The sequence below is a fragment of the Salvelinus fontinalis genome, chromosome 25, assembly GCF_029448725.1.
Source record: "Salvelinus fontinalis isolate EN_2023a chromosome 25, ASM2944872v1, whole genome shotgun sequence".
In the NCBI taxonomy this organism is placed as follows: Eukaryota; Metazoa; Chordata; class Actinopteri; order Salmoniformes; family Salmonidae; genus Salvelinus; species Salvelinus fontinalis.
Window position 1 is genome coordinate 28,966,552 of NC_074689.1, and position 25,402 is coordinate 28,991,953.

General features: G+C 42.8%; 1 protein-coding gene across 1 annotated transcript; it reads left to right on the forward strand.

The window, feature by feature from the left end:
• The first annotated feature begins 125 nt into the window (after window positions 1–125).
• tmeff1b (transmembrane protein with EGF-like and two follistatin-like domains 1b) lies at window positions 126–25,187 on the forward strand. The gene is made up of 10 exons (XM_055881809.1): window positions 126–861; window positions 7,394–7,503; window positions 7,779–7,908; window positions 8,031–8,057; window positions 8,235–8,331; window positions 11,193–11,341; window positions 23,200–23,256; window positions 23,500–23,620; window positions 23,946–24,107; window positions 24,416–25,187. Exons 1-10 carry the CDS (start codon window positions 705–707, stop codon window positions 24,447–24,449), a joined length of 1,044 nt encoding a protein of 347 aa, XP_055737784.1. The 5' UTR covers window positions 126–704; the 3' UTR covers window positions 24,450–25,187.
• Window positions 25,188–25,402: the final 215 nt, after the last annotated feature.

Below are 25,402 nucleotides of genomic sequence, written 5' to 3' on the forward strand. Positions count from 1 at the left end.
ATAGGTGGTAGGCTTTATACAGGATTAGTAACTGTCGTGTTATAACGTGTCCTACCAGGGTACAATCGGAATCCCCTCCCCACACATATTTTATTTATAAGGGGTTATATTGCCCCTCCATCGCAAAGCGTGCTTCAATGATGGGGGTGGTCTCGTGTCATGTGATCCCCAAGCTTCACCGAAGTCCTTTGTTGACGGTGATACACAAAACCTCACTAGGACATTGTCTGGGTAAATTGGGACATTGTCTGGGTATTTTCGCCTTTGCTGGGATTGTGTTGATGAAGGAGGGACATTTTAACCAAGGATATTTTCCGCTGGGATAAACTAGAGAAAGGCAGGCACGTCAAAGGTAAAGGCGACAGTCAAAATAGTCCATGATCGCACACCCTATCTGTACGACGGTCAGTCGAGCGACCAGTAGAGTCAACCCGACATTTGGTTTATGCAATTTGTGTGCTAAAGTCCGAGATAATGGTGTTTTTTCTATGGCTATCCTGGGAGAAAATCCCCTTTCTGCGTTGGAGATGAAACCTTTTTTTAGCCGTGGGTGAAACCGTTTGCAAATAACATCGCGTTTTGTTCGTTGGGTGTCCATACACATCTGGTGGATTCGTTGGAATATTTCTGCAATTTGAAAAAAGCATAGGTTAGGAAACATAGGAAACGACAGTGTGTCCATTCTACACAGCATTGTAAGCATCATGTCCAGAGGATATCCCCTCTCATCTCACGGACCCTCCGCAGGCCGTTTTCTCTCCTTGGTCCTCTGCCTTTTGGCCGTCTCTACACTGCATGGAGCACGAGCTTCATACTCTCAGAGCAGCGAATGTGTCTCAGGAAAAGGCAAGGGCTGCCTAGGTGAGTATCAACACATTTACTTTATCAGTTCACTTTGACAAAGCAAGTTCTTATAGGGAAATAATTTGGGTTTGTCAAACACTTGGTGTTTTTGCTACATAGGACCCTGGAGGTAGGTTATCCTCCTTGCTGAATTAACGCTGCTCGGTAATTGGGCATCCTTGACCAGCAGACAAAGAACATCATGCTCACTTAGTCTGAATTAGTCGGAAATGCGGCACTGAGTGGCCCTGCTTCATACGCGGAATCACTGTGGATCAATGCATGTTTTTTGAGAAATTAGATTGGATAGGCCTATGTGTATTTGGGGGATGCCTCGATCTGTCCCCTCTGGTGAGGTGCATGCAGGGAAATAATTTCCTTCTGTGAACCCCACCCTGGATTGTCCTGCTCTCTTTGGTTGTGTTTCATTATTAAATGGAAACTGCCAGTGCTCAGTTTCCTGGTTAGGAGTAATGACTTTTGTTTGTATACAGTGTCACCATTGGTCAAATTGGGGTGTGTGGTTCCACCATCAGGATGATCTGGATGGAAGACAACATTCAGTGTGACTTTCAATCAATCACATTTATTTATAAAGCTCTTTTTACATCATCAGATGTCACAAAGTGCTTATACAGAAACCCAGCCTAAAACCCCAGACAGCAAGCAATGCAGATGTAGAAGCATGGTGGCTAGGAAAAACTCCCTAGAAAATCCAGGAACCTAAATCAAATCAAAATCAAATCAAATGTTATTGGTCACATACACATGGTTAGCACATGTTATTGGGAGTGTAGCGAAATGCTTGTGCTTCTAGTTCCGACAGTGCAGCAATATCTAGCAAGTAATATCTAACAATTCCACAACAGATACCTAATACACACAAATCTAAGTAAAGGAATGGAATAAGAATATATAAATATATAGATGAGCAATGACAGAGCGGCATAGGCTAAGATGCAATAGATGGTACAAAATACAGTATATAATGAGATGAGTAATGCAAGATATGTAAACATTATTCAAGTGGCATTATTAAAGTGACTAGTGTTCCATTTATTAAAGTGGCCTAGGAAGAAATCTAGAGAGGAACCAGATTTGACCTATGATTTGGCCTATGCTTGATGACATTAGAGATGAATGGAAACACAATGTGGATATATTTCCACCCTCTACCTAATCCCAATTGCCCTGATTGTTCCCATAGCGTCTGTTTTAAAAGGAGGCCTATATGTATGCTATTCGTTAAGTAACCTAGGGTTTTACTTTTCATTTCAAAGCATTCCGATTTATAAAGAAGAGCATGTCGGCATAGCTTTCCTGATAAAACCAATAGTCGTTGTTTTCCTCGTGTTAAGCTATTTGTTTACTTTCGCTACTCACCCGATTCACTTCCTTCAATAAACAGAGCCATTCCTTTTCCCCGTGGTACTGGTTGTTCTTCACTGCTCATGAAAACAACCTATAATTGGGTGCTGATCAGGCTCAGAAAACCCCATAGCAGATGTGACCTTAGCAACCATAAATCTCCCAGATATAAAGGGTAAAATTCCTTTCAGAATTGAATGGAAAATACAAGCACCATATTTCCTGCCGGTGTGTTTATCAGGTTGAGGCATTTAGCTGGATCTAGGTCACACAACTGATAATGTGGGACGTGGATTAAGCTTGACCTGACATTAGACTACTTCTAAAAAAAAATGTCTGGCAAAATGTACATTTTGGAGTTAACTGTCCCTTTAAATACTGTGGCATTTCCCCACTTTCACTGAGAAACACAGATTTGATTTGTCAAAGCATGCATTGATTGGGTTGAATTCAGTGGAAGCGCGGTTGTTGTGAACCTGCACTGCTGCTCTGCTGTAGCCGAGTTGGTAGAGCATGGTGCTTGCAACAGCAGGGTTGTACGTTTGATTCCCACAGGGGACCAGTGAAAATAAAAGGTATGCACTCACTACTGTAAGTCGCTCTGGATAAGAGCATCTGCTAAATGACTAAAATGTCTCTGAAGAACAAATATTGGTAAAACAGCAATAATTACCATACTTACATTACTAATGCTTCTATAGTGCTGGTCAAGATCAATATTGTTTGACTGAATTCTAGGCCTGGTCCTGCTCAAATAAAACAAGATGTTATTGGTCACATACACGTGTGTAGCAGATGTTATTGCGGGTGTGGTGAAATGCTTGTAAATGCTCTCTGACTACTACAGTGTTTTGAAGACGTCTGATCCTATACAGTGGTGCTATTTCTTGATTACAGAGGAGTTTTAGGTCAGGACCCGTATTTAAAGCGTCTAGCTTCAGGACCCCCAGGGCGTGACTTTAATGAGGAAATTAGCTGTTTGGTCAATAGTCCTTTATGTACAGGGTGACTGAGATGGGGGATAGCTGCCTTTATAACAGAGACTGGGACCATTGGTTGAGTAACATTTTTACATTTGAGTAATTTAGCAGACGCTCTTATCCAGAGCATTTTACAGTAGTGAGTAGAGGTCGACCGATTAATCGGAATGGCCGATTAATTAGGGCCGATTTCAACATTTTTGTTTTTGTATTTTTAAAATGTTTTTTAACCTTTATTTAACTAGGCAAGTCAGTTAAGAACACATTCTTATTTTCAATGACAGCCTAGGAACAGTGGGTTAACTGCCTTGTTCAGGGGCAGAACGACAGATTTTTACCATGTCAGCTCGGGGATTCAATCTTGCAACCTTAAGGTTAACTAGTCCAACGCTCTAACCACCTGCCTTACATTGCACTCCACGAGGAGCCTGCCTGTTATGCGAATGCAGTAAGAAGCCAAGATAAGTTGCTAGCTAGCATTAAACTTATCTTATAAAAATCAATCAATCAATCATAATCACTAGTTAACTACACATGGTTGATGATATTACTAGTTTATCTAGCGTGTCCTGCGTTGCATATAATCGATGCGGTGCGCATTCGCGAAAAAGGACTGTCGTTGCTCCAACGTGTACCTAACCATAAACATCAATGCCTTTCTTAAAATCAATACACAAGTATATATTTTTAAACCTGCATATTTAGTTAATATTGCCTGCTAACATGAATTTCTTTAAACTATGGAAATTGTGTCACTTCTCTTGCAACAGAGTCAGGGTATATGCAGCAGTTTGGGCTGCCTGGCTCGTTGCGAACTGTGTGAAGACTATTTCTTCCTAACAAAGACAGCCAACTTCGCCAAACGGGGGATGATTTAACAAAAGCGCATTTGCGAAAAAAGCACAATCGTTGCACGACTGTAACTAACCATAAACATCAATGCCTTTCTTAAAATCAATACACAGAAGTATATATTTTTAAACCTGCATATTTAGCTAAAAGAAATCCAGGTTAGCAGGCAATATTAACCAGGTGAAATTGTTTCACTTCTCTTGCATTCATTGCACGCAGAGTCAGGGTATATGCAACAGTTTGGGCCGCCTGGCTCGTTGCGAACTAATTTGCCAGAATTTAACGTAATTATGACATAACATTGAAGGTTGTGCAATGTAACAGGAATATTTAGACTTATGGATGCCACCCGTTAGATAAAATACGGAACGGTTCCGTATTTCACTGAAAGAATAAATGTTTTGTTTTCGAGATGATAGTTTCCGGATTCGACCATATTAATGACCTATGGATCGTATTTCTGTGTGTTATTATGTTATAATTAAATGATTTTATAGAGCAGTCTGGTAGGCACCAGCAGGATCGTAAGCATTCATTCAAACAGCACTTTTGGGCGTTTTGCCAGCAGCTCTTCGCAATGCTTCAAGCATTGCGCTGTTTATGACTTCAAGCCTATCAACTCCCGAGATTAGGCTGGTGTAACTGATGTGAAATGGCTAGCTAGTTAGCGGGGTGCACGCTAATAGCGTTTCAAGCGTCACTCGCTCTGAGACTTGGAGTAGTTGTTCCCCTTGCTCTGCATGGGTAACGCTGCTTCGAGGGTGGCTGTTGTCGATGTGTTCCTGGTTCGAGCCCAGGTTGGAGCGAGGAGAGGGACGGAAGCTATACTGTTACACTGGCAATACTAAAGTGCCTATAAGAACATCTAATAGTCAAAGGTATATGAAATACATATCGTATACAGAGAAATAGTGCTATAATTCCTATAATAACTACAACCTAAAACTTCTTACCTGGGAATATTGAAGACTGGTGTTAAAAGGAACCACCAGCTTTCATATGTTCTCATGTTCTGAGCAAGGAACTTTAACGTTAGCTTTCTTACATGGCACATATTGCACTTTTACTTTTTTCTCCAACACTTTGTTTTTGCATTATTTAAACCAAATTTAACATGTTTCATTATTTATTTGAGGCTAAATAGATTTTTATTGATATCACATATTAAGTTAAAATAAGTGTTCATTCAGTATTGTTGTAATTGTCATTATTACAAATAAATGTTAAAAATCGGCAGATTAATCGGTAACAGCTTTTTTTTGGTCCTCCAATAATCGGTATCAGTATCGGCGTTGAAAAATCCTAATCGATCGACCTCTAGTAGTGAGAGCATACATTTTCATTCTTTCTTTGTACTGGTCCCCCACAACCCTGTAGTTGCAAGTGACATAGTCTACCAACTGAGCTACACAGGACTGCCTATCAGTAACAGACTGGTCTATTGAGAAGAGGAGCTAATTGTTAGGAATGGCTGATGATAATCTTTGGCCTGGAACTACTTTGCCTCCCATTTGTTCAAAGGTTGGGTTATTAGCCCCTGTGGCACGTTTACCTGTCTCAAGCTATTGGATTAGCAGCATACTATTGCCTTCCTGTTTTTAGACCTTCTCTAACAGAGAAGGTCTTGGTAATAAGACTCTTGGGAATAAGATAACATAAAGCTCCTATTGCAGATCATGTGTGTTGAAAATGGTTCTCTCTCATGGGGACTGGCAACGAGAACAGAAGGGAACTTCAGGTCAAACCTCAGTGCAGTATGATTCCTCCATTCCCATCACCTCTCATTTTCTCTCTCTTTCTTTCCCTCTCTCCTATGTTTCTCTTCCTCTCTCTCCGCATCTCTCTCCCTCCCTCCGTCTCCCCCCCACCACCCTCTAAATCTCACAGGCCAGGGTTTTTCCCAATGTGCTGCTAGTTGATAGGAAGGCTAGGAGATAATGCTGTTGACCCCAGGAGGATGTAAATGGCTGCAGTCCAACCTGCCTGGAAGGCTGGGAAGGCCTTCTCACTCCTCCATTACAACTCTGTGTTTACCTTTCCTCCGGAGTCAAACACTCTCCCTCAGGGTGGTCCATGAACCTAGAGTTGTTCTAGTACAACAATCATTTCCCACTCCTGCTGTAGTTATCAAAGCTAGGGAAAAAACGAAATATACTGCAAGTGCATGTCAACAGGGGGAATTAAACAGTTTACTGAACGCCTACGGGTTGTACAGCACTGGCTTTGTTTTCACTAAATATCAGGATTACATAACACATAATTCCGTACACATTGTGATGGCATACCTGGCTCTGTGCTGGTAAGCCTACCGTGTCTACCTGAAATCCTCATCAATCCTATCAGTGATGCTTCTTACACATAATGTGCTTCAGCTCCTGATTAAAGATTCTCACATTGCCTTCTCCTCCAATCATTTCTGGTCAACTATCTAGGTCCCTGTTGATCGTACTTGGCTTTGGACTCCCGTGATCATGTAATGCCAAGGCATTTGTAAATGAAGGCCGAATGGTCCGAATGACTAGTGGCTAAATTTCTCAGTCCAGTTATACTGGGCAGAGACAGTAGCACAATGCACATTGCACTGTCTTTCTCAATGTGTAGCTAAGCTCTCTCTGTACCAGATCTCTCATTATTAGACTCATTGACGAAGTGATGAGATTACTACTATTGATGTGTTGTGGTGAAGCAGTCCGGTGGCTACGTGCTGCTAAGCGACCCGCATCTTCGCTCTTTTAGTGCCATTGATTTTTCTTTCTTCCTCTGAATAATACTGCCCAGTATGAGAGATGTTCAAGTGTATTCCTGGCTAAAGAGGAAGCTTGTTATTGGCTTTGGAGCTTATACAAATGATGAAAGTCATTACTGGAAGGAGTGTCCGTGAACTCTTGAGTTGCCAGGAGTTAATTAACTTTGGTTCATACTGGATTTTAGCCTGGAATCCTAACTGATTTACTCTGTTTCATGGTGAAACAAAGCATATTGATTTGGATTCCAGGCTAACTGTATTTAAGGTAAGATACAAATGAGGGAAAATACTGTGTTTGTGTACAAATTTGAGTGGGAAGTTGAGGGTGTGTTTTGGAACATGAATTATACAAGCATAGCTATACAGGGTTTCACACTATTTCATATACTCTTAGTAAAAATAGAGCTTAGGCTCAATTATTCATATGTTATTCTCAAAGATAGAAAAGCTATATCACATGGATACTAGTAGCCTACACTAGATACATTGTCAAAAATATTTAGATGGTTTTATTGTAAACTGGAAAATATATCTCTACTTCATTTCTTTGTAAAACAATGGTATTTCACTGCCTTGCTGACAAGAACACCTTTCTGTTTTACAGATGCATCTGAGAAGAAGAGTGACCTGAGAGTGTGTGATGCTGCAACATGTCGTTACGGGGGAACCTGTCGAGAGAACGGGGCTGACCTGAAATGTGTCTGCCAGTTCCATGTAAGTAACACAGTGGGAAAAATGTTATCATGTTCTCTGTTGTGAAATAAGACTGCCATCACTATGAGCAAGAAAGCAAGCAGGAATGGTTTATCCAAATGTGGCACAACCCTTAGCCATCCGTTAGCATGGCATTTGCTTATAAATAATTTCTGAAGTCTATAGGCATTAATAATGTTATATGCGCTTTCAGGTTCCTGTCCTCAGAAATGGTTAGGTCTAGGCTACGATGGTTCAGTAACTCTAAAATCCTACCATTACCCGTTGTATTCCAGTGCTCTAAGAAGTACATCTCTGTTTGTGGGTCCAACGGAGACACCTTCCAGAATGAGTGCTTCATGAGGAGAGCAGCGTGCAAGCAGCAGAAGTCCATATCTCAGGTCTCTGAAGGGGCCTGCTCTACAGGTGAGTGTCAGGATGCAGCAGACCAATCACTTTTTCCTCTCTCTAAACTGTCCCTAGTCATTGCCTTATTACTCATTTAGATTAAGCTGAAACTAACTCATTTTCTATGCTCTAACTCACAGATGGCAGTTCCGGATCGGGTGACGGAGGTATAGTGCTGTAACTTGGTCTTGCTTCACTTTAATAAGTTGGACTTGCCAACCCATGTTACAATGTTACAGAAAGAGCTTGCTAAAAGAAAAGCTTTGCAAATCCAAACACTAATGGAACAATATTAACTTTGTTGACAGCTAACAGCACATTTTTGTTATACTCCTTTACTACAGATGATGAAGGATCAGGCACAGGCAGAGGGAAAAAGCCTACAAAATGTGGCACCTGCAAGTTTGGAGCAGAATGCGATGTGGACTCTGAGGATATCTTGTGAGTACTTTCTTCTGGAATTATACCCTTTACAGAAAGACTTCACGGTATGTTGCCTATAAAATAAATCAGGCTATGTTTTTTAGATCCTAATTCATACAGGTCCATTTTTGCCACATCCTTTCCAGGAAAAGCTTTCACCATCACAAAGAAATCCATTATGTTTTAGGCAGGTCCTAAGAAACATTATAAGACTAATAAAATGTGTTTTTATAAGATTAGAATGGCATATTTTGAGTTGAATTATAATACTTGCCTGTGCATCCTATAGGATACATGGCTGTGCCATGCACATGAAATCAAGTTATTTAGTTCAGTCAACAGACAAGACTACCCTGATCACAGTAAACACACATATATTTTACAGTAGGCTAAGAATATAATGAAATATAACAGAATACAATACAAATAATACTTTCCCCATACAACTTGCATCACACAACAGCAGCGTGTGGAACTGCTGTCAAATAAAAAAAGGTGATCTTTTGAAAGCGAACCCATGCTTTTATTATCCACGTTTTGTATTTTTCCTGGCCTCACTCCGCTTTGTTAGGGAGCAGGTGTAGTGTCTTACATTTAGAGTATCTTCATCACCATACCAAAATAATATCTATCTATTGTATATTTTCAAAAGCATGTGAATTTCATGTTTATATTTCACAAACTCTGCAGGCTTTTGGAGTTGCTGGAGCAAAATAATAGACCTACAGTTGATTTAGGCTACATTACAGCATGCTAAGTGTTTCTGATCAGTGATAGACCTACAGTTGATTTAGGCTACATTACAGCATGCTAAATGTTTCTGATCAGTGATAGACCTACAGTTGATTTAGGCTACATTACAGCATGCTAAATGTTTCTGATCAGTGATAGACCTACAGTTGATTTAGGCTACATTACAGCATGCTAAATGTTTCTGATCAGTGATAGACCTACAGTTGATTTAGGCTACATTACAGCATGCTAAATGTTTCTGATCAGTGATAGACCTACAGTTGATTTAGGCTACATTACAGCATGCTAAATGTTTCTGTCAGTGATAGACCTACAGTTGATTTAGGCTACATTACAGCATGCTAAATGTTTCTGATCAGTGATAGATGAGCTATACCACCTCCACTTATCTACCCAGCCAGAGAATTAACCAAATATACAGACAGATGGATATTCAGTGAAGCAAAATCACATTGATTGATTTAGACAAGTCACAGGACTTTGGTCAGGAGAAGGCCTAGGCCACTAAGCGACTGTGAGTGAAGAGAAAAATGATCCACTTGTTAAGTTACATAACATGCTGGCAAAATGTTCTGACCAGTGCTAATGAATGAACCAACTAGACAAGGTGATCATGAGCAGCACTCACCTCAATTTAGCTAACATTTCCACAGCCTAATTGTTGCCTAACTAATATCCAAACGGAGAATATTATGACATTGATTGATCTCCACACTTGTCTCAAAGCAGCACAAAACGCTGCTGAAATAGTTGCTATTGCTTCAAATGTATTCTAACAATTAGATGACTTTTGGAGTTCCTGTAACCAATAATTTGATGCCTTCAGTTGCATTAGCTTACTTTATTCCAGTATTTTCGTCATTCAGTAATATTTATTCCCACAGTAATTATTTATGGATCCATCCAGTTGTGGTTAAAAAAACAGTGTGTGTGGTGACATGCCTCGCAAAGTTTACAACTGCCAGGAGGATAGTAGTAACGGGCGCTGCCTAGCAACCAGAGCATAGTGCGCGCCAATGCCGCCTCAGCATTACGGCTACATTTCATACTAAGCCATAGGCAGAACATTATCGCAATCATGGCTAGGTCGGTTTGCGGAAATAAAAGTTTGGGCTTTGATACCGGCAACACTGTTCAGATATAAAGAAAAGGTGGAAAAAAGTTGGTGGGATGCTAAAGTTGTTGGAAAAACGTCTTGGTTTTAAAGGAATGTTATTGTGAAACCAGTCGTTTCTGAAAGGGGGACTTCTTTATTTGGGTCCCAATTATCGGAATCCTTAGCGACCGCTAGTCCTCCTTTCAAATCTTCTGTTATTTTCTCCATATACTGGGGTCCTGGGTTGTCACATTCCATTCCGTTTGATTGATGGTGTATGTTTAGAGCTTTTAATGTTGCAGTGTTCATACAGTGTTAATACAGTGTTCATACAGTGTTCATACAGTGTTAATACAGTGTTCATACAGTGTTCATACAGTGTTCATACAGTGTTCATACAGTGTTCATACAGTGTTAATACAGTGTTCATACAGTGTTAATGCAGTGTTCATACAGTGTTCATGCAGTGTTAATGCAGTGTTCATACAGTGTTCATACAGTGTTAATACAGTGTTCATACAGTGTTAATACAGTGTTCATACAGTGTTCATACAGTGTTCATACAGTGTTCATACAGTGTTCATACAGTGTTCATGCAGTGTTCATGCAGTGTTCATGCAGTGTTCATACAGTGTTAATACAGTGTTCATACAGTGTTCATACAGTGTTCATACAGTGTTAATGCAGTGTTAATGCAGTGTTCATACAGTGTTCATACAGTGTTAATACAGTGTTAATACAGTGTCCATACAGTGTTCATACAGTGTTAATGCAGTGTTCATACAGTGTTCATGCAGTGTTAATGCAGTGTTCATACAGTGTTCATGCAGTGTTAATGCAGTGTTCATACAGTGTTCATACAGTGTTCATACAGTGTTCATACAGTGTTCATACAGTGTTAATACAGTGTTCATACAGTGTTCATGCAGTGTTAATACAGTGTTCATACAGTGTTAATGCAGTGTTAATACAGTGTTCATACAGTGTTCATTAAACAGATGTTTATATAAATGTTTTCTTCGACACCCAGGTGCATGTGCAACATTGACTGCAGTGGCCATAATGACAACCCGGTGTGTGGAACAGACGGAAACTCCTACAGTGCCCCCTGTCACGTAAGAGAGGCATCATGCTTGAAGCAGGTGAAGATTGACGTGAAGCATCTGGGGAGATGTCCAGGTAATGCCACATTTTCATCTTAAAATATAATTTAGAAACATGTAATTTTATGTCCAATATACTGCATTTACCCTGCATTGCATTACATTGCATTATTATATTGTATTGTGTTATAAAGAGGATTATTTCAGGGGGGAAAAACATTGGGCTTTCGATGGATTTCATTTATTTTTCACAGTCTCAAGGAAAGAGAACAAATCACAATTTTTTGTGTCGATGATATAATGCCTTCATGTTGAATACAATGTCCTAGATATCCTCCCCTGTGTTTCTGTTGCCAGTCCTGATATTCCTGATGCGTAGTGTGTTAATATAAACATCCCTCCTTCCAAGTCAGGACTTTCCCCTGCATCACTCTACACAGCCAGTGAACTATATGATGGCTAGTTAATGTCAAACTCTGATGCCTCTGTTGTGAACACAGGAAGGGCAATTCAAATATGATCCCCACTCCAATTATTTGATCGATTCTCACTATGACCGTGCACTATGCTAAACTACAGTATACGGTGATGGCTAAGTCTATTAGGTTCACCCCTACTTACAACAGCTTTACACATGGGGATAGCTAAGTCTATTAGGTTCTGGGAGAGAAATTTCTGTTAAACCTTGCTGATGCTTGTATACTCAAATATCTTTCCTTAAACTGAATTGCTTAAGGCATTACGTTTGAGATTGTTAAAGAAACTTGATCACATAAGATAGAGATGTGTGTGCACTAATATCGGCCTGTTTCACCCTGTCTTGTGTGTTCAGTATAGGAACCTGACTAGGGAAGTAGGTCCCTGTGGTTCGTTCTGTGTGCACAGCCAAGAGCTGACCGGCGTGACATATGGTTTCCTATTAGTCAGAAGAGAATGAACTGGTTCCTGTTAATCTCTGAAAGCAGAGCAAAGTGTTGTATCCCGCACACCACTTGATAAAGCTGTTGTCCTGGTATTAGCCTGTTGCTGAGCGAAAGGTTCATGCTTGTGTATGTGTAGGTGTGTATGTGTGAAACCATCTATCATCTGGGCAGACAACAAAAGGTGCTTGCTGGCTTATTTATGAGGAACTATGTCTAGAGTGATTTCTTGTTTCTCCACACATGTACACACAGATCACGTGTTTTGTATATGCTTGCATAAGACAGTCTGATTATATAAGGTTCCTGCACTTCTTGTGTCATTTGAGCTCTCACCTTCCACCTCAGAGTGTAGGGTCGACCAGCTCCATTATTGCAATTCTTAACAAAAATAATGTTTGATTGTTTGAAGAAATAACAATGTCTCTCTTCATTAATTAGAATTTACACGACAGTTTATCCCTACTTATAACAGCTTTATACATGGTGATAGCTAAGTCTATTAGGTTCACCCCTACTTATAACAGCTTTATACACGGTGATAGCTAAGTCTATTAGGTTCACCCCTACTTATAACAGCTTTATACACGGTGATAGCTAAGTCTATTAGGTTCACCCCTACTTATAACAGCTTTATACACGGTGATAGCTAAGTGTATTAGGTTCACCCCTACTTATAACAGCTTTATACACGGTGATAGCTAAGTGTATTAGGTTCACCCCTACTTATAACAGCTTTATACACGGTGATAGCTAAGTGTATTAGGTTCACCCCTACTTATAACAGCTTTATACACGGTGATAGCTAAGTGTATTAGGTTCACCCCTACTTATAACAGCTTTATACACGGTGATAGCTAAGTGTATTAGGTTCACCCCTACTTATAACAGCTTTATACACGGTGATAGCTAAGTCTATTAGGTTCACCCCTACTTATAACAGCTTTATACACGGTGATAGCTAAGTCAATTAGGTTCACCCCTACTTATAACAGCTTTATACACGGTGATAGCTAAGTCTATTAGGTTCACCCCTACTTACAACAGCTTTATACACGGTGATAGCTAAGTCAATTAGGTTCACCCCTACTTATAACAGCTTTATACACGGTGATAGCTAAGTCTATTAGGTTCACCCCTACTTACAACAGCTTTATACATGGTGATAGCTAAGTCAATTAGGTTCACCCCTACTTACAACAGCTTTATACATGGTGATAGCTAAGTCTATTAGGTTCACCCCTACTTACATTTACATTTTACATTTAAGTCATTTAGCAGACGCTCTTATCCAGAGCGACTTACAAATTGGTGCATTCACCTTATGATATCCAGTGGAACAACCGCTTTACAATAGTGCATCTAAATCTTTTAAGGGGGAGGGGGGGGGGGTTAGAAGGATTACTTTGTCCTATCCTAGGTATTCCTTAAAGAGGTGGGGTTTCAGGTGTCTCCGGAAGGTGGTGATTGACTCCGCTGACCTGGCGTCGTGAGGGTGTTTGTTCCACCATTGGGGTGCCAGAGCAGCGAACAGTTTTGACTGGGCTGAGCGGGAACTGTACTTCCTCAGAGGTAGGGAGGCGAGCAGGCCAGAGGTGGATGAACGGAGTGCCCTTGTTTGGGTGTAGGGCCTTGATCAGAGCCTGAAGGTACGGGGGTGCCGTTTCCCTCACAGCTCCGTAGGCAAGCACCATGGTCTTGTAGCGGATGCGAGCTTCAACTGGAAGCCAGTGGAGAGAGCGGAGGAGCGGGGTGACGTGAGAGAACTTGGGAAGGTTGAACACCAGACGGGCTGCGGCGTTCTGGATGAGTTGTAGGGGTTTAATGGCACAGGCAGGGAGCCCAGCCAACAGCGAGTTGCAGTAATCCAGACGGGAGATGACAAGTGCCTGGATTAGGACCTGCGCCGCTTCCTGTGTGAGGCAGGGTCGTACTCTGCGAATGATGTAGAGCATGAACCTACAGGAACGGGTCACCGCCTTGATGTTAGTTGAGAACGACAGGGTGTTGTCCAGGATCACGCCAAGGTTCTTAGCACTCTGGGAGGAGGACACAATGGAGTTGTCAACCGTGATGGCGAGATCATGGAACGGGCAGTCCTTCCCCAGGAGGAAGAGCAGCTTCGTCTTGCCGAGGTTCAGCTTGAGGTGGTGATCCGTCATCCACACTGATATGTCTGCCAGGCATGCAGAAATGCGATTCGCCACCTGGTTATCAGAAGGGGGAAAGGAGAAGATTAATTGTGTGTCGTCTGCATAGCAATGATAGGAGAGACCATGTGAGGATATGACAGAGCCAAGTTAGCTTTAGCAGTGCGGAGCGCCTCCGTGACACAGAGAAGAGCAGTCTCAGTTGAATGACTAGTCTTGAAACCTGACTGATTTGGATCAAGAAGGTCATTCTGAGAGAGATAGCAGGAGAGCTGGCCAAGGACGGCACGTTCATGAGTTTTGGAGAGAAAAGAAAGAAGGGATACTGGTCTGTAGTTGTTAACATCGGAGGGATCGAGTGTAGGTTTTTTCAGAAGGGGTGCAACTCTCGCTCTCTTGAAGACGGAAGGGACGTAGCCAGCGGTCAAGGATGAGTTGATGAGCGAGGTGAGGTAAGGGAGAAGGTCTCCGGAAATGGTCTGGAGAAGAGAGGAGGGGATAGGGTCAAGCGGGCAGGTTGTTGGGCGGCCGGCCGTCACAAGACGCGAGATTTCAACTGGAGAGAGAGGGGAGAAAGAGGTCAAAGCACAGGGTAGGGCAGTGTGAGCAGAACCAGCGGTGTCGTTTGACTTAGCAAACGAGGAACGAATGTCGTCGACCTTCTTTACAAAATTGTTGATGAAGTCATCCGCACAGAGGGAGGAGGGGGGGGGGATTCAGGAGGGAGGAGAAGGTGGCAAAGAGCTTCCTAGGGTTAGAGGCAGATGCTTGGAATTTAGAGTGGTAGAAAGTGGCTTTAGCAGCAGAGACAGAAGAGGAAAATGTAGAGAGGAGGGAGTGAAAGGATGCCAGGTCCGTAGGGAGGCGAGTTTTCCTCCATTTCCGCTCGGCTGCCCGGAGCCCTGTTCTGTGAGCTCGCAATGAGTCGTCGAGCCACGGAGCAGGAGGGGAGGACCGAGCCGGCCTGGAGGATAGGGGACATAGAGAGTCAAAGGATGCAGAAAGGGAGGAGAGGAGGGTTGAGGAGGCAGAATCAGGAGATAGGTTGGAGAAGGTTTGAGCAGAGGGAAGAGATGATAGGATGGAAGAGGAGAGAGTAGCGGGGGAGAGAGAGCGAAGGTTGGGACGGCGCGATACCATCCGAGTAGGGGCAGAGTGGGAAGTGTTGGATGAGAGCGAGAGGGAAAAGGATATAAGGTAGTGGTCGGAGACTTGGAGGGGAGTTGCAATGAGATTAGTGGAAGAACAGCATCTAGTAAAGATGAGGTCAAGTGTATTGCCTGCCTTGTGAGTAGGGGGGGAAGGTGAGAGGGTGAGGTCAAAAGAGGAGAGGAGTGGAAAGAAGGAGGCAGAGGGGAATGAGTCAAAGGTAGACGTGGGGAGGTTAAAGTCACCCAGAACTGTGAGAGGTGAGCCATCCTCAGGAAAGGAGCTTATCAAGGCATCAAGCTCATTGATGAACTCTCAGAGGGAACCTGGAGGGCGATAAATGATAAGGATGTTAAGCTTGAAAGGGCTGGTAACTGTGACAGCATGGAATTCAAAGGAGGCGATAGACAGATGGGTAAGGGGAGAAAGAGAGAATGACCACTTGGGAGAGATGAGGATCCCAGTGCCACCACCCCGCTGACCAGAAGCTCTCGGGGTGTGCGAGAACACGTGGGCAGACGAGGAGAGAGCAGTAGGAGTAGCAGTGTTATCAGTGGTAATCCATGTTTCCGTCAGTGCCAAGAAGTCGAGGGACTGGAGGGAAGCATAGGCTGAGATGAACTCTGCCTTGTTGGCCGCAGATCGGCAGTTCCAGAGGCTGCCGGAGACCTGGAACTCCACGTGGGTCATGCGCGCTGGGACCACCAGGTTAGAGGGGCAGCGGCCACGCGGTGTGAAGCGTTTGTATGGTCTGTGCAGAGAGGAGAGAACAGGGATAGACAGACACATAGTTGACAGGCTACAGAAGAGGCTACGCTAATGCAAAGGAGATTGGAATGACAAGTGGACTACACGTCTCGAATGTTCAGAAAGTTAAGGTTACGTTGCAAAAAAATCTTATTGACTAAAATGATTAAAATGATACAGTACTGCTGGCTGGTGAAGTAGGCTAGCTAGCAGTGGCTGCGTTGTTGACTTTGTTTGAAGTGTAGCTGGCTGGGTAACCTCGATAACTGGCTAGGTAACCTCGATAATTACTCTAAACTACACAATTATCTTAGATACAAAGACAGCAGAGACAACTATGGAGCTAGCTAACACTACACTACTTATAACAGCTTTATACATGGTGATAGCTAAGTCTATTAGGTTCACCCCTACTTATAACAGCTTTATACATGGTGATAGCTAAGTCTATTAGGTTCACCCCTACTTACAACAGCTTTATACATGGTAATAGCTAAGTCTATTAGGTTCACCCCTACTTACAACAGCTTTATACAATTTAATTTAATTTTTATTTCACCTTTATTTAACCAGGTAGGCTAGTTGAGAACAAGTTCTCATTTGCAACTGCGACTTTGCCAAGATAAAGCATAGCAGTGTGAACAGACAACAACACAGAGTTACACATGGAGTAAACAATAAACAAGTCAATAACATGGTAGAAAAAAGAGAATCTATATACAATGTGTGCAAAAGGCATGAGGTAGGCAATAAATCGAATAATTACAATTTAGCAGATTAACACTGGAGTGATAAATCATCAGATGATCATGTGCAAGAAGAGATACTGGTGTGCAAAAGAGCAGAAAAGTAAATAAATAAAAGCAGTATGGGGGTGAGGTAGGTAAAAAAAGGGTGGGTAGTTTACAGATGGACTATGTACAGCTGCAGCGATCGGTTAGCTGCTCGGATAGCAGATTTTTAAAGTTGTTGAGGGAGATAAAAGTCTCCAACTTCAGAGATTTTTGCAATTCGTTCCAGTCGCAGGCAGCAGAGAACTGGAAGGAAAGGCGTCCAAATGAGGTTTTGGCTTTAGGGATGATCAGTGAGATACACCTGCTGGAGCGCGTGCTACGGGTGGGTGTAGCCATCGTGACCAGTGAACTGAGATAAGGCGGCACTTTACCTAGCATAGCCTTATAGATGACCTGGAGCCAGTGGGTCTGACGACGAACATGTAGCGAGGGCCAGCCGACTAGGGCATACAGGTCGCAGTGGTGGGTCGTATAAGGTGCTTTAGTAACAAAACGGATGGCACTGTGATAAACTGCATCCAGTTTGCTGAGTAGAGTATTGGAAGCTATTTTGTAGATGACATCGCCGAAGTCGAGGATCGGTAGGATAGTCAGTTTTACTAGGGTAAGTTTGGCGGCGTGAGTGAAGGAGGCTTTGTTCCGGAATAGAAAGCCGACTCTAGATTTGATTTTGGATTGGAGATGTTTGATATGAGTCTGGAAGGAGAGTTTGCAGTCTAGCCAGACACCTAGGTACTTATAGATGTCCACATATTCTAGGTCGGAACCGTCCAGGGTGGTGATGCTAGTCGGGCGTGCGGGTGCAGGCAGCGAACGGTTGAAAAGCATGCATTTGGTTTTACTAGCGTTTAAGAGCAGTTGGAGGCCACGGAAGGAGTGTTGTATGGCATTGAAGCTCGTTTGGAGGTTAGATAGCACAGTGTCCAGGGAAGGGCCGGAAGTATACAGAATGGTGTCGTCTGCGTAGAGGTGGATCAGGGAATCGCCCGCAGCAAGAGCAACATCATTGATGTATACAGAGAAAAGAGTCGGCCCGAGAATTGAACCCTGTGGTACCCCCATAGAGACTGCCAGAGGACCGGACAACATGCCCTCCGATTTGACACACTGAACTCTGTCTGCAAAGTAGTTGGTGAACCAGGCAAGGCAGTCATTAGAAAAACCGAGGCTATTGAGTCTGCCGATAAGAATATGGTGATTGACAGAGTCGAAAGCCTTGGCCAGGTCGATGAAGACTGCTGCACAGTAATGTCTTTTATCGATGGCGGTTATGATATCGTTTAGTACCTTGAGCGTGGCTGAGGTGCACCCGTGACCGGCTCGGAAACCGGATTGCACAGCGGAGAAGGTACGGTGGGATTCGAGATGGTCAGTGATCTGTTTGTTGACTTGGCTTTCGAAGACCTTAGCTAGGCAGGGCAGAATGGATATAGGTCTGTAACAGTTTGGGTCCAGGGTGTCTCCCCCTTTGAAGAGGGGGATGACAGCGGCAGCTTTCCAATCCTTGGGGATCTCAGATGATACGAAGGAGAGGTTGAACAGGCTGGTAATAGGGGGTGCGACAATGGCGGCGGACAGTTTCAGAAATAGGGGGTCAGATTGTCAAGCCCAGCTGATTTGTATGGGTCCAGGTTTTCCAGCTCTTTCAGAACATCTGCTATCTGGATATGGGTAAAGGAGAAGCTGGGGAGGCTTGGGCGAGTAGCAGCGGGGGGGGCGGGGCTGTTGGCCAAGGTTGGAGTCGCCAGGTGGAAGGCATGGCCAGCCATTGAGAAATGTTTGTTGAAGTTTTCGATTATCACGGACTTATCAGTGGTGACCGTGTTACCTAGCCTCAGTGCAGTGGGCAGCTGGGAGGAGGTGCTCTTGTTTTCCATGGACTTTACAGTATCCCAGAACTTTTTGGAGTTAGAGCTACAGGATGCAAATTTCTGCTTGAAAAAGCTGGCCTTTGCTTTCCTGACTGACTGCGTGTATTGGTTCCTGACTTCCCTGAACAGTTGCATATCGCGGGAGCTCTTCGATGCTATTGCAGTTCGCCACAGGATGTTTTTGTGCTGGTCGAGGGCAGTCAGGTCTGGAGTGAACCAAGGGCTATATCTGTTCTTGGTTCTGCATTTTTTGAACGGAGCATGCTTGTCTAATATGGTGAGGAAGTAACTTTTAAAGAATGACCAGGCATCCTCAACTGACGGGATGAGGTCAATATCCTTCCAGGGTACCCGGGCCAGGTCGATTAGAAAGGCCTGCTCGCAGAAGTGTTTTAGGGAGCGTTTGACAGTGATGAGGGGTGGTCGTTTGACCGTGGACCCGTGGCGGATACAGGCAATGAGGCAGTGATCGCTGAGATCTTGATTGAAGACAGCAGAGGTGTATTTGGAGGGCAAGTTGATCAGGATAATGTCTATTAGGGTGCCCATGTTTACGGATTTAGGGTTGTACCTGGTGGGTTCCTTGATGATTTGTGTGAGATTGAGGGCATCAAGCTTAGATTGTAGGACTGCCGGGGTGTTAAGCATATCCCAGTTTAGGTCACCTAACAGAACAAACTCTGAAGCTAGATGGGGAGCGATCAATTCACAGATGGTGTCCAGGGCACAGCTGGGAGCTGAGGGGGGTCGGTAGCAGGCGGCAACAGTGAGAGACTTATTTCTGGAGAGATACATTTTTAAAATTAGAAGTTCGAACTGTTTGGGCATAGACTTGGAAAGTATGACAGAACTTTGCAGGCTATCTCTGCAGTAGATTGCAACTCCTCCCCCTTTGGCAGTTCTATCTTGACGGAAAGTGTTATAGTTGGGTATGGAAATCTCAGAGTTTTTGGTGGCCTTCCTAAGCCAGGATTCAGACACGGCAAGGACATCAGGGTTGGCAGAGTGTGCTAAAGCGGTGAGTAAGGCAAACTTAGGGAGGAGGCTTCTGATGTTGACATGCATGAGGCCAAGGCTTTTTCGATCACAGAAGTCAACAAATGAGGGTGACTGGGTACATGTAGGGCCTGGGTTTACCTCCACATCACCCGAGGAACAGAGGAGTAGTAGGATGAGGGTGCGGCTAAAGGCTATCAAAACTGGTCGCCTAGAGCGTTGGGGACAAGGAATAAAAGGAGCAGATTTATGGGCGTGGTAGAATAGATTCTGGGCATAATGTGCAGACCAGGGTATGGTGGGGCACGGGTACAGCGGAGGCAAGCCCAGGCACTGGGTGATGATAAGAGAGGTTGTATCTCTGGACATGCTGGTCTCAATGGGTGAGGTCACCGCATGTGTGGGGGGTGGGACAAAGGAGGTATCAGAGGTACGGAGAGTGGAACTACGGGGTCCATTGCAAACCAAAACAATGATAACTAGCCTGAACAACAGTATGCAAGGCATATTGATATTTGAGAGAGACATACAATAAGGCATAAAGTGATTGCAGGTCATGATTGGGAGAGCTAGCTAAAACAACAGGTGAGATAACAGCAGCTAGTCAGCTAGCACAGCAACAGAAGGTAAAAATGGCGACGACTGGGCAGAGAGGGTCGGATTAACTACACACAGATCCTGAGTTAAGGCACAGAGCCGACAGATAAAACACAAATAAACAGAATGGAGTACCATGAATTAATGGACAGTCAAGCAGGCATCAGCTATGTAGCCAAGTGATCATAGTGTCCAGGGGGCAGCCGTAGATGGAGCAGTGAGGCCTCCACTAAGCTAGCACGCGTTTAAAGTTAGTAGCCCGGGGGGTGGTCTGCTCAGACGGAGGCCGGTTGAGGGCACCGGTTGAGGGCACGTCTGCAGACCAGACGCGGTCGTGTCGACAGAGAATCCAAGCCGGATAGCGATGGCGAAAGAGAGGTTGTGAATTGTAGAATTGTGTTTGCTAACTGGTGCTAGCTTCCTGGCTGCGCTAGCTGCAAGATAAGCTAGCAGTTAGCAGACCGGGGCAGGCAAGTTAGCCTTTGGGGGACGTCGCGATGGGGAGGGGAGTCTGTTTTTGCCTCTTCGTGCGGTGACGTCGATAGACCAGTCGTGGAATTAGTAGGGTTCCAGGTAGCTCTAGGTAGCTAACAGGCCTAGTAGGTTAGCAGAATGGGCCTTCAGCGGGCGTCACGCCTGAGGGGCCTGTTGGAGTCCTCGGGCAGATTATGTCGGTATTCCAGTCGTAGAGGATCGGCGGGGTTCCGTGCTCCGTACCGGCAGTAAAGGGGTCCGGATATTGTAGCCCAGGAGTGGGCTTCAGTGGTAGCACAGGAGCCCTAGCCGGGCTAGCTTCAGGCTAATTGGTGCTTGCTCCGGGATGGAAACGCTAGCCAGGAGTGGTCACCCGGGATTGTGGTTAGCTAGTTGCGAAGATCCAGATGAAAATGTTCAGAGTTTGCGGTAGGAATCCGGGGATATGGAGAGAAATAGGTCCGTTATGCTCTGGTTTTAGTCACGTTGTTCGAACTAGCGAGAGCTTTCCGAGCTAAAGGTTAGCTGATGACCGCTAGCAATGGTTTGCTAACTGATAGCTGGTAGGCAGTTAGCTGGCTATCTTCAGTAGATGGATTCCAGATCAGAAGTAAATAGAAATACTTTAGAAAAAAGCAGATCCACGCCACATTGGGTGAGGCGGGTTGCAGGAGAGTATTTAGAAGTTGAGGTTTAAGAAAGTATTTTTAAAAGATATGCGAAGAAAAAGATGTAAAAAGATATATACAAGGGACACGGGACACGACAGGACAAAGACGTCTACACTGCTACGCCATCTTGGATATTTTTGCTTGAGATTCAAATCAAAAGACCTGAGATTGTTCTTTCTTCTGTACACTAATGTTACAATGCGAACATGAACCCAAATCTCACACAGTTGGGATTTGGGGCACATAATTATGTGGGCAACCAGCTGGTCAGAGAACTACAAAAATGTTCCTCCATTCTTATTAGAAAATCAGTTTAAAGCCATTTTTCCGATGTAGTTCTTTATCTGAGTGCGATGCCATACCAAACAAAAAATGGCCCTATTTGAAATTTGTCTCAAAATCTAGATCTAAAATATCAAATTACACAAATAATGAACTGTTTTGTCCCACATATGGAATGAATCTAAACTTGAATAGAATGCGTCCCACTGTGGAAACCTAATAACTAGTTATGGCTGTTCCAATATTCCTATAGTATTCCTATAGTGGGATTTCACGGTGTATACAACCATGGGGATATTATTGGCAACCATGGTGTTATTACATTCATTCCCAGATAGTAATTGTTGTGCATAGCCTGATATGTGTTTTAACAACATTTGTCATGTGACCCCTATGTACAGTACGTGTCTATCTCTTCTTAAATCAGTTGCGAGGCATTTCTGCTGATGGTGCAGTTGGCCAATTGTTGCAGGAGGGCCATTAAATGCAGTGAAGCTGAAGCATGCCCGTGTCACCCTACATCTCAACAGGCCAAATTCCCCTCAAGTTAAACCCAGCCACTCACCACTTATCTGTCATTTGTTTCATTTGGTAATGCAAATGAGCATTGCAAATGATTCCATGCATTACAATAACTGTCTGCCAGAGTTACCAGCAGCCTCCTACGGCAACTGGCCAAAATAGAAACCCGCCATACCCCTCACATTGTCTATGGTCGTCTTATTGTCAATGAGCATCCTAAACAGTACTGTAGGTTATTAGTTTGTTATAGAAATGGTAGGTATCTTACTTGTACAAAATCCACATCATATAACTGGTTTGTTGATCAACCAAATGTATTTTTATGATGATGCTAGCTTACTGCAATTGCAAATGTTGGACATGTACTATATTAGAGTCAAAATAGTATTTATATTCTTTTCTTGAGGTGGAGCTGAAATGTATGTAAATTACTATCTCTATCAAGCCAGCACTGAGTAATGGGATGAGACCATAAAAATATTGTGGGGGCAGTTTTCAGGCCTCTTACGATCAGTCGTATAATCCTTATGATTACGGTTCTCCAACTCCAAGAACATAGAGCTGGAACACTGATTCCCTGAGTCACTCAAATTCAATTTCTCTTCAACTTCTTACAGTAGAAAAATAATTTTTAAGGTAGCCTAATGAATTATTTCACATTTAAAATGCTGCTATCCCTTAAAGGGGAAGTAGATAAAGGGCCTTGTTGCAATACTGGGCAATGTCTGTGTTGCACTCACAAATATGTGTCTTGTTTTCAGAAAAAGGGCAGAAAAAAGACAAAGACGATGGTAGCAAAAGCAAGACTGATCTTTTTGGTAAGGTTGCTCCCATTTACCACACTCTGTTATAATGTTGTTACGGTAGTTGATTTATCTCTCAGACCATGGTTCATGTTGTCTATATGGGAATAGTGATGTTATGCTGTTAATATTATAATATTTCTGCTCGACGATACATTTCAGTTATATTTGATTTGCAAATGATGACAAGGCCTAGCTCACTCATTAAAATGTATATAAACAATATCAATGACCGCGATTTTCTTTATACCTTTAAAGACACGGCAGACATAGGGGAGGATAGAGCTTATGGAGAGATCCCCACCCCCTGCACAGAGGACTACGCCAACTTCTGTGAACACGGCCAATGTGAAATCAAGTATAGCATCCCCACATGCCGGTAAGATAATGTGGTGTCCTTTTTTTTTTTTTACTTACCTGCATATCGTCGCTGTCGAATGAAAACCTTGTAACTAAATTTTTACAAATGTAAACATTTATTCAAAATAGTGTCTTATGTTTGAAAATTGTATGTTTGTTAATGGGAAAATATGACAGTTTTTTCTGTTTTGAAGATGATGTTTTCATCTGACAGCAACGATGTGTTCTGTGTGTCTTTTTTTCTTAATTCATACATAATTACTGTGTGTGTGTCATTTCTTAGTGAACACCTGGTAATTTCTGTATCATGAAATTAAGTGCTACCTGGTTGGTTGACTTCTCAGGTGTGATTCAGGCTACACTGGCCAGCAGTGTGAGGAGATCCAAGACTTCAACATCCTGTACGTGGTTCCCAGTGGACAGAAACTCCACTACGTTCTCATAGCGGCCATCATCGGAGCCGTACAGATCGCCATCATCGTCGCCGTTGTCATGTGTTTCACAAGGTGGGTGTGTTCTCCAAAGTGACCTATGTGATCTTATTAGCACATTTCTGATAGGCTTATAAAAGACAGAAACATGTCATCTGCTTATGTCATTTTCGTAAACAACATACAGTAGCAGGATTTTGAAAGTCTTTTGGAAGATGCTACGCCAAATGTGTGTCACTTGACAAAAGTGTATGCATACATACTATGCTAATTTTGTAATTCATTCCATATGTCTTTAAGTTCTACAGTTCAGAATGCTGTACTTTGAGGGGCAGTCAAAATGTAGAGTTTGTTTTATTCATTTTTTCCCCTTTTTAAAATAGGAGGTGTCCCAAAAACCAGAGGGGACGAAGATAAACGCAACACCTGGGACATTTTCCCTCTGGGACATTTTCCCTCTGGGACATTTTCCCTCTGGGACTTCATCCAGGATGATGTAGCTGTTTGTTATTTTTTTATTTTAATGCATTTTGGATTGCACCTCATGGATCGCATTTTGATATCTGTTGTTTTGTGCCTCCTTTATTTTGAATGGACATTTATAATTTTTTTTATAATGGGGCCTTATTTTTCTCCCCCCTATGGACATATGTAGCTATTGCTGCTTTTTTTGTCAGACTGCTGCATTATAATTTTTTTCAACGGGCAGAAAAAGGACAGCTATTTTTATCTGATCATCCATTGTTTGCTAGGTGATGGTGGTGGTAGCTTTAGGCACACAAACCTTGGACACCTAGCTTCAGCTTTAGTGACTTTCTCTCAGTACATTTTACTTCTTTGTTTATGTTTTGTTTTTACAAAATTCAACGATATACCAAATGCAGTTTTCTATAAATGAGGTATAAGCTGATGTGTACAGTTTGTTTTGGTTACTTTTCAATATACCATTCCGGGGATGGAACACTTTTTCCCACTAGGTACTAATTTAAATGTTTTTATATATAATTTGTCGTTTTTGATGTTCTGATGTTGTTTGTATTATTGTTAATGAAATAGTTGTAAACATATTTGATTGTAGATTCTGTATATTGCATGAGCTGTGAAAATGTGTTTAGTGATGTCGTTTGTGGTATTAAAATATCTGTGTTCCAAACACTCATGTTGTCTTCATATGAGTACAAATAGTTCAATTACAGAACCAGAATAAGTCTGTAGTTATATTCATGTAATGTTATTGTGAGATTGTAATATTGTTACAGTAATAATGGGTTAATGTCAAACCCAACTCATTTTTCAGATACAGTACATAACACAATATTATTACATATGTGCATATTACATAATACACACAATGTTATTCTGATTCTGAG

Excerpts from the sequence above, each read along its gene's own strand:
- tmeff1b (XM_055881809.1), top strand. The coding sequence starts at position 705 with ATGTCCAGAGGATATCCCCTCTCATCTCACGGACCCTCCGCAGGCCGT. Across the intron at positions 7,504-7,778 it reads AATGTGTCTGCCAGTTCCAT|TGCTCTAAGAAGTACATCTC; the intron begins GTAAGTAACACA and ends GTTGTATTCCAG. Across the intron at positions 11,342-23,199 it reads GCATCTGGGGAGATGTCCAG|AAAAAGGGCAGAAAAAAGAC; the intron begins GTAATGCCACAT and ends TCTTGTTTTCAG.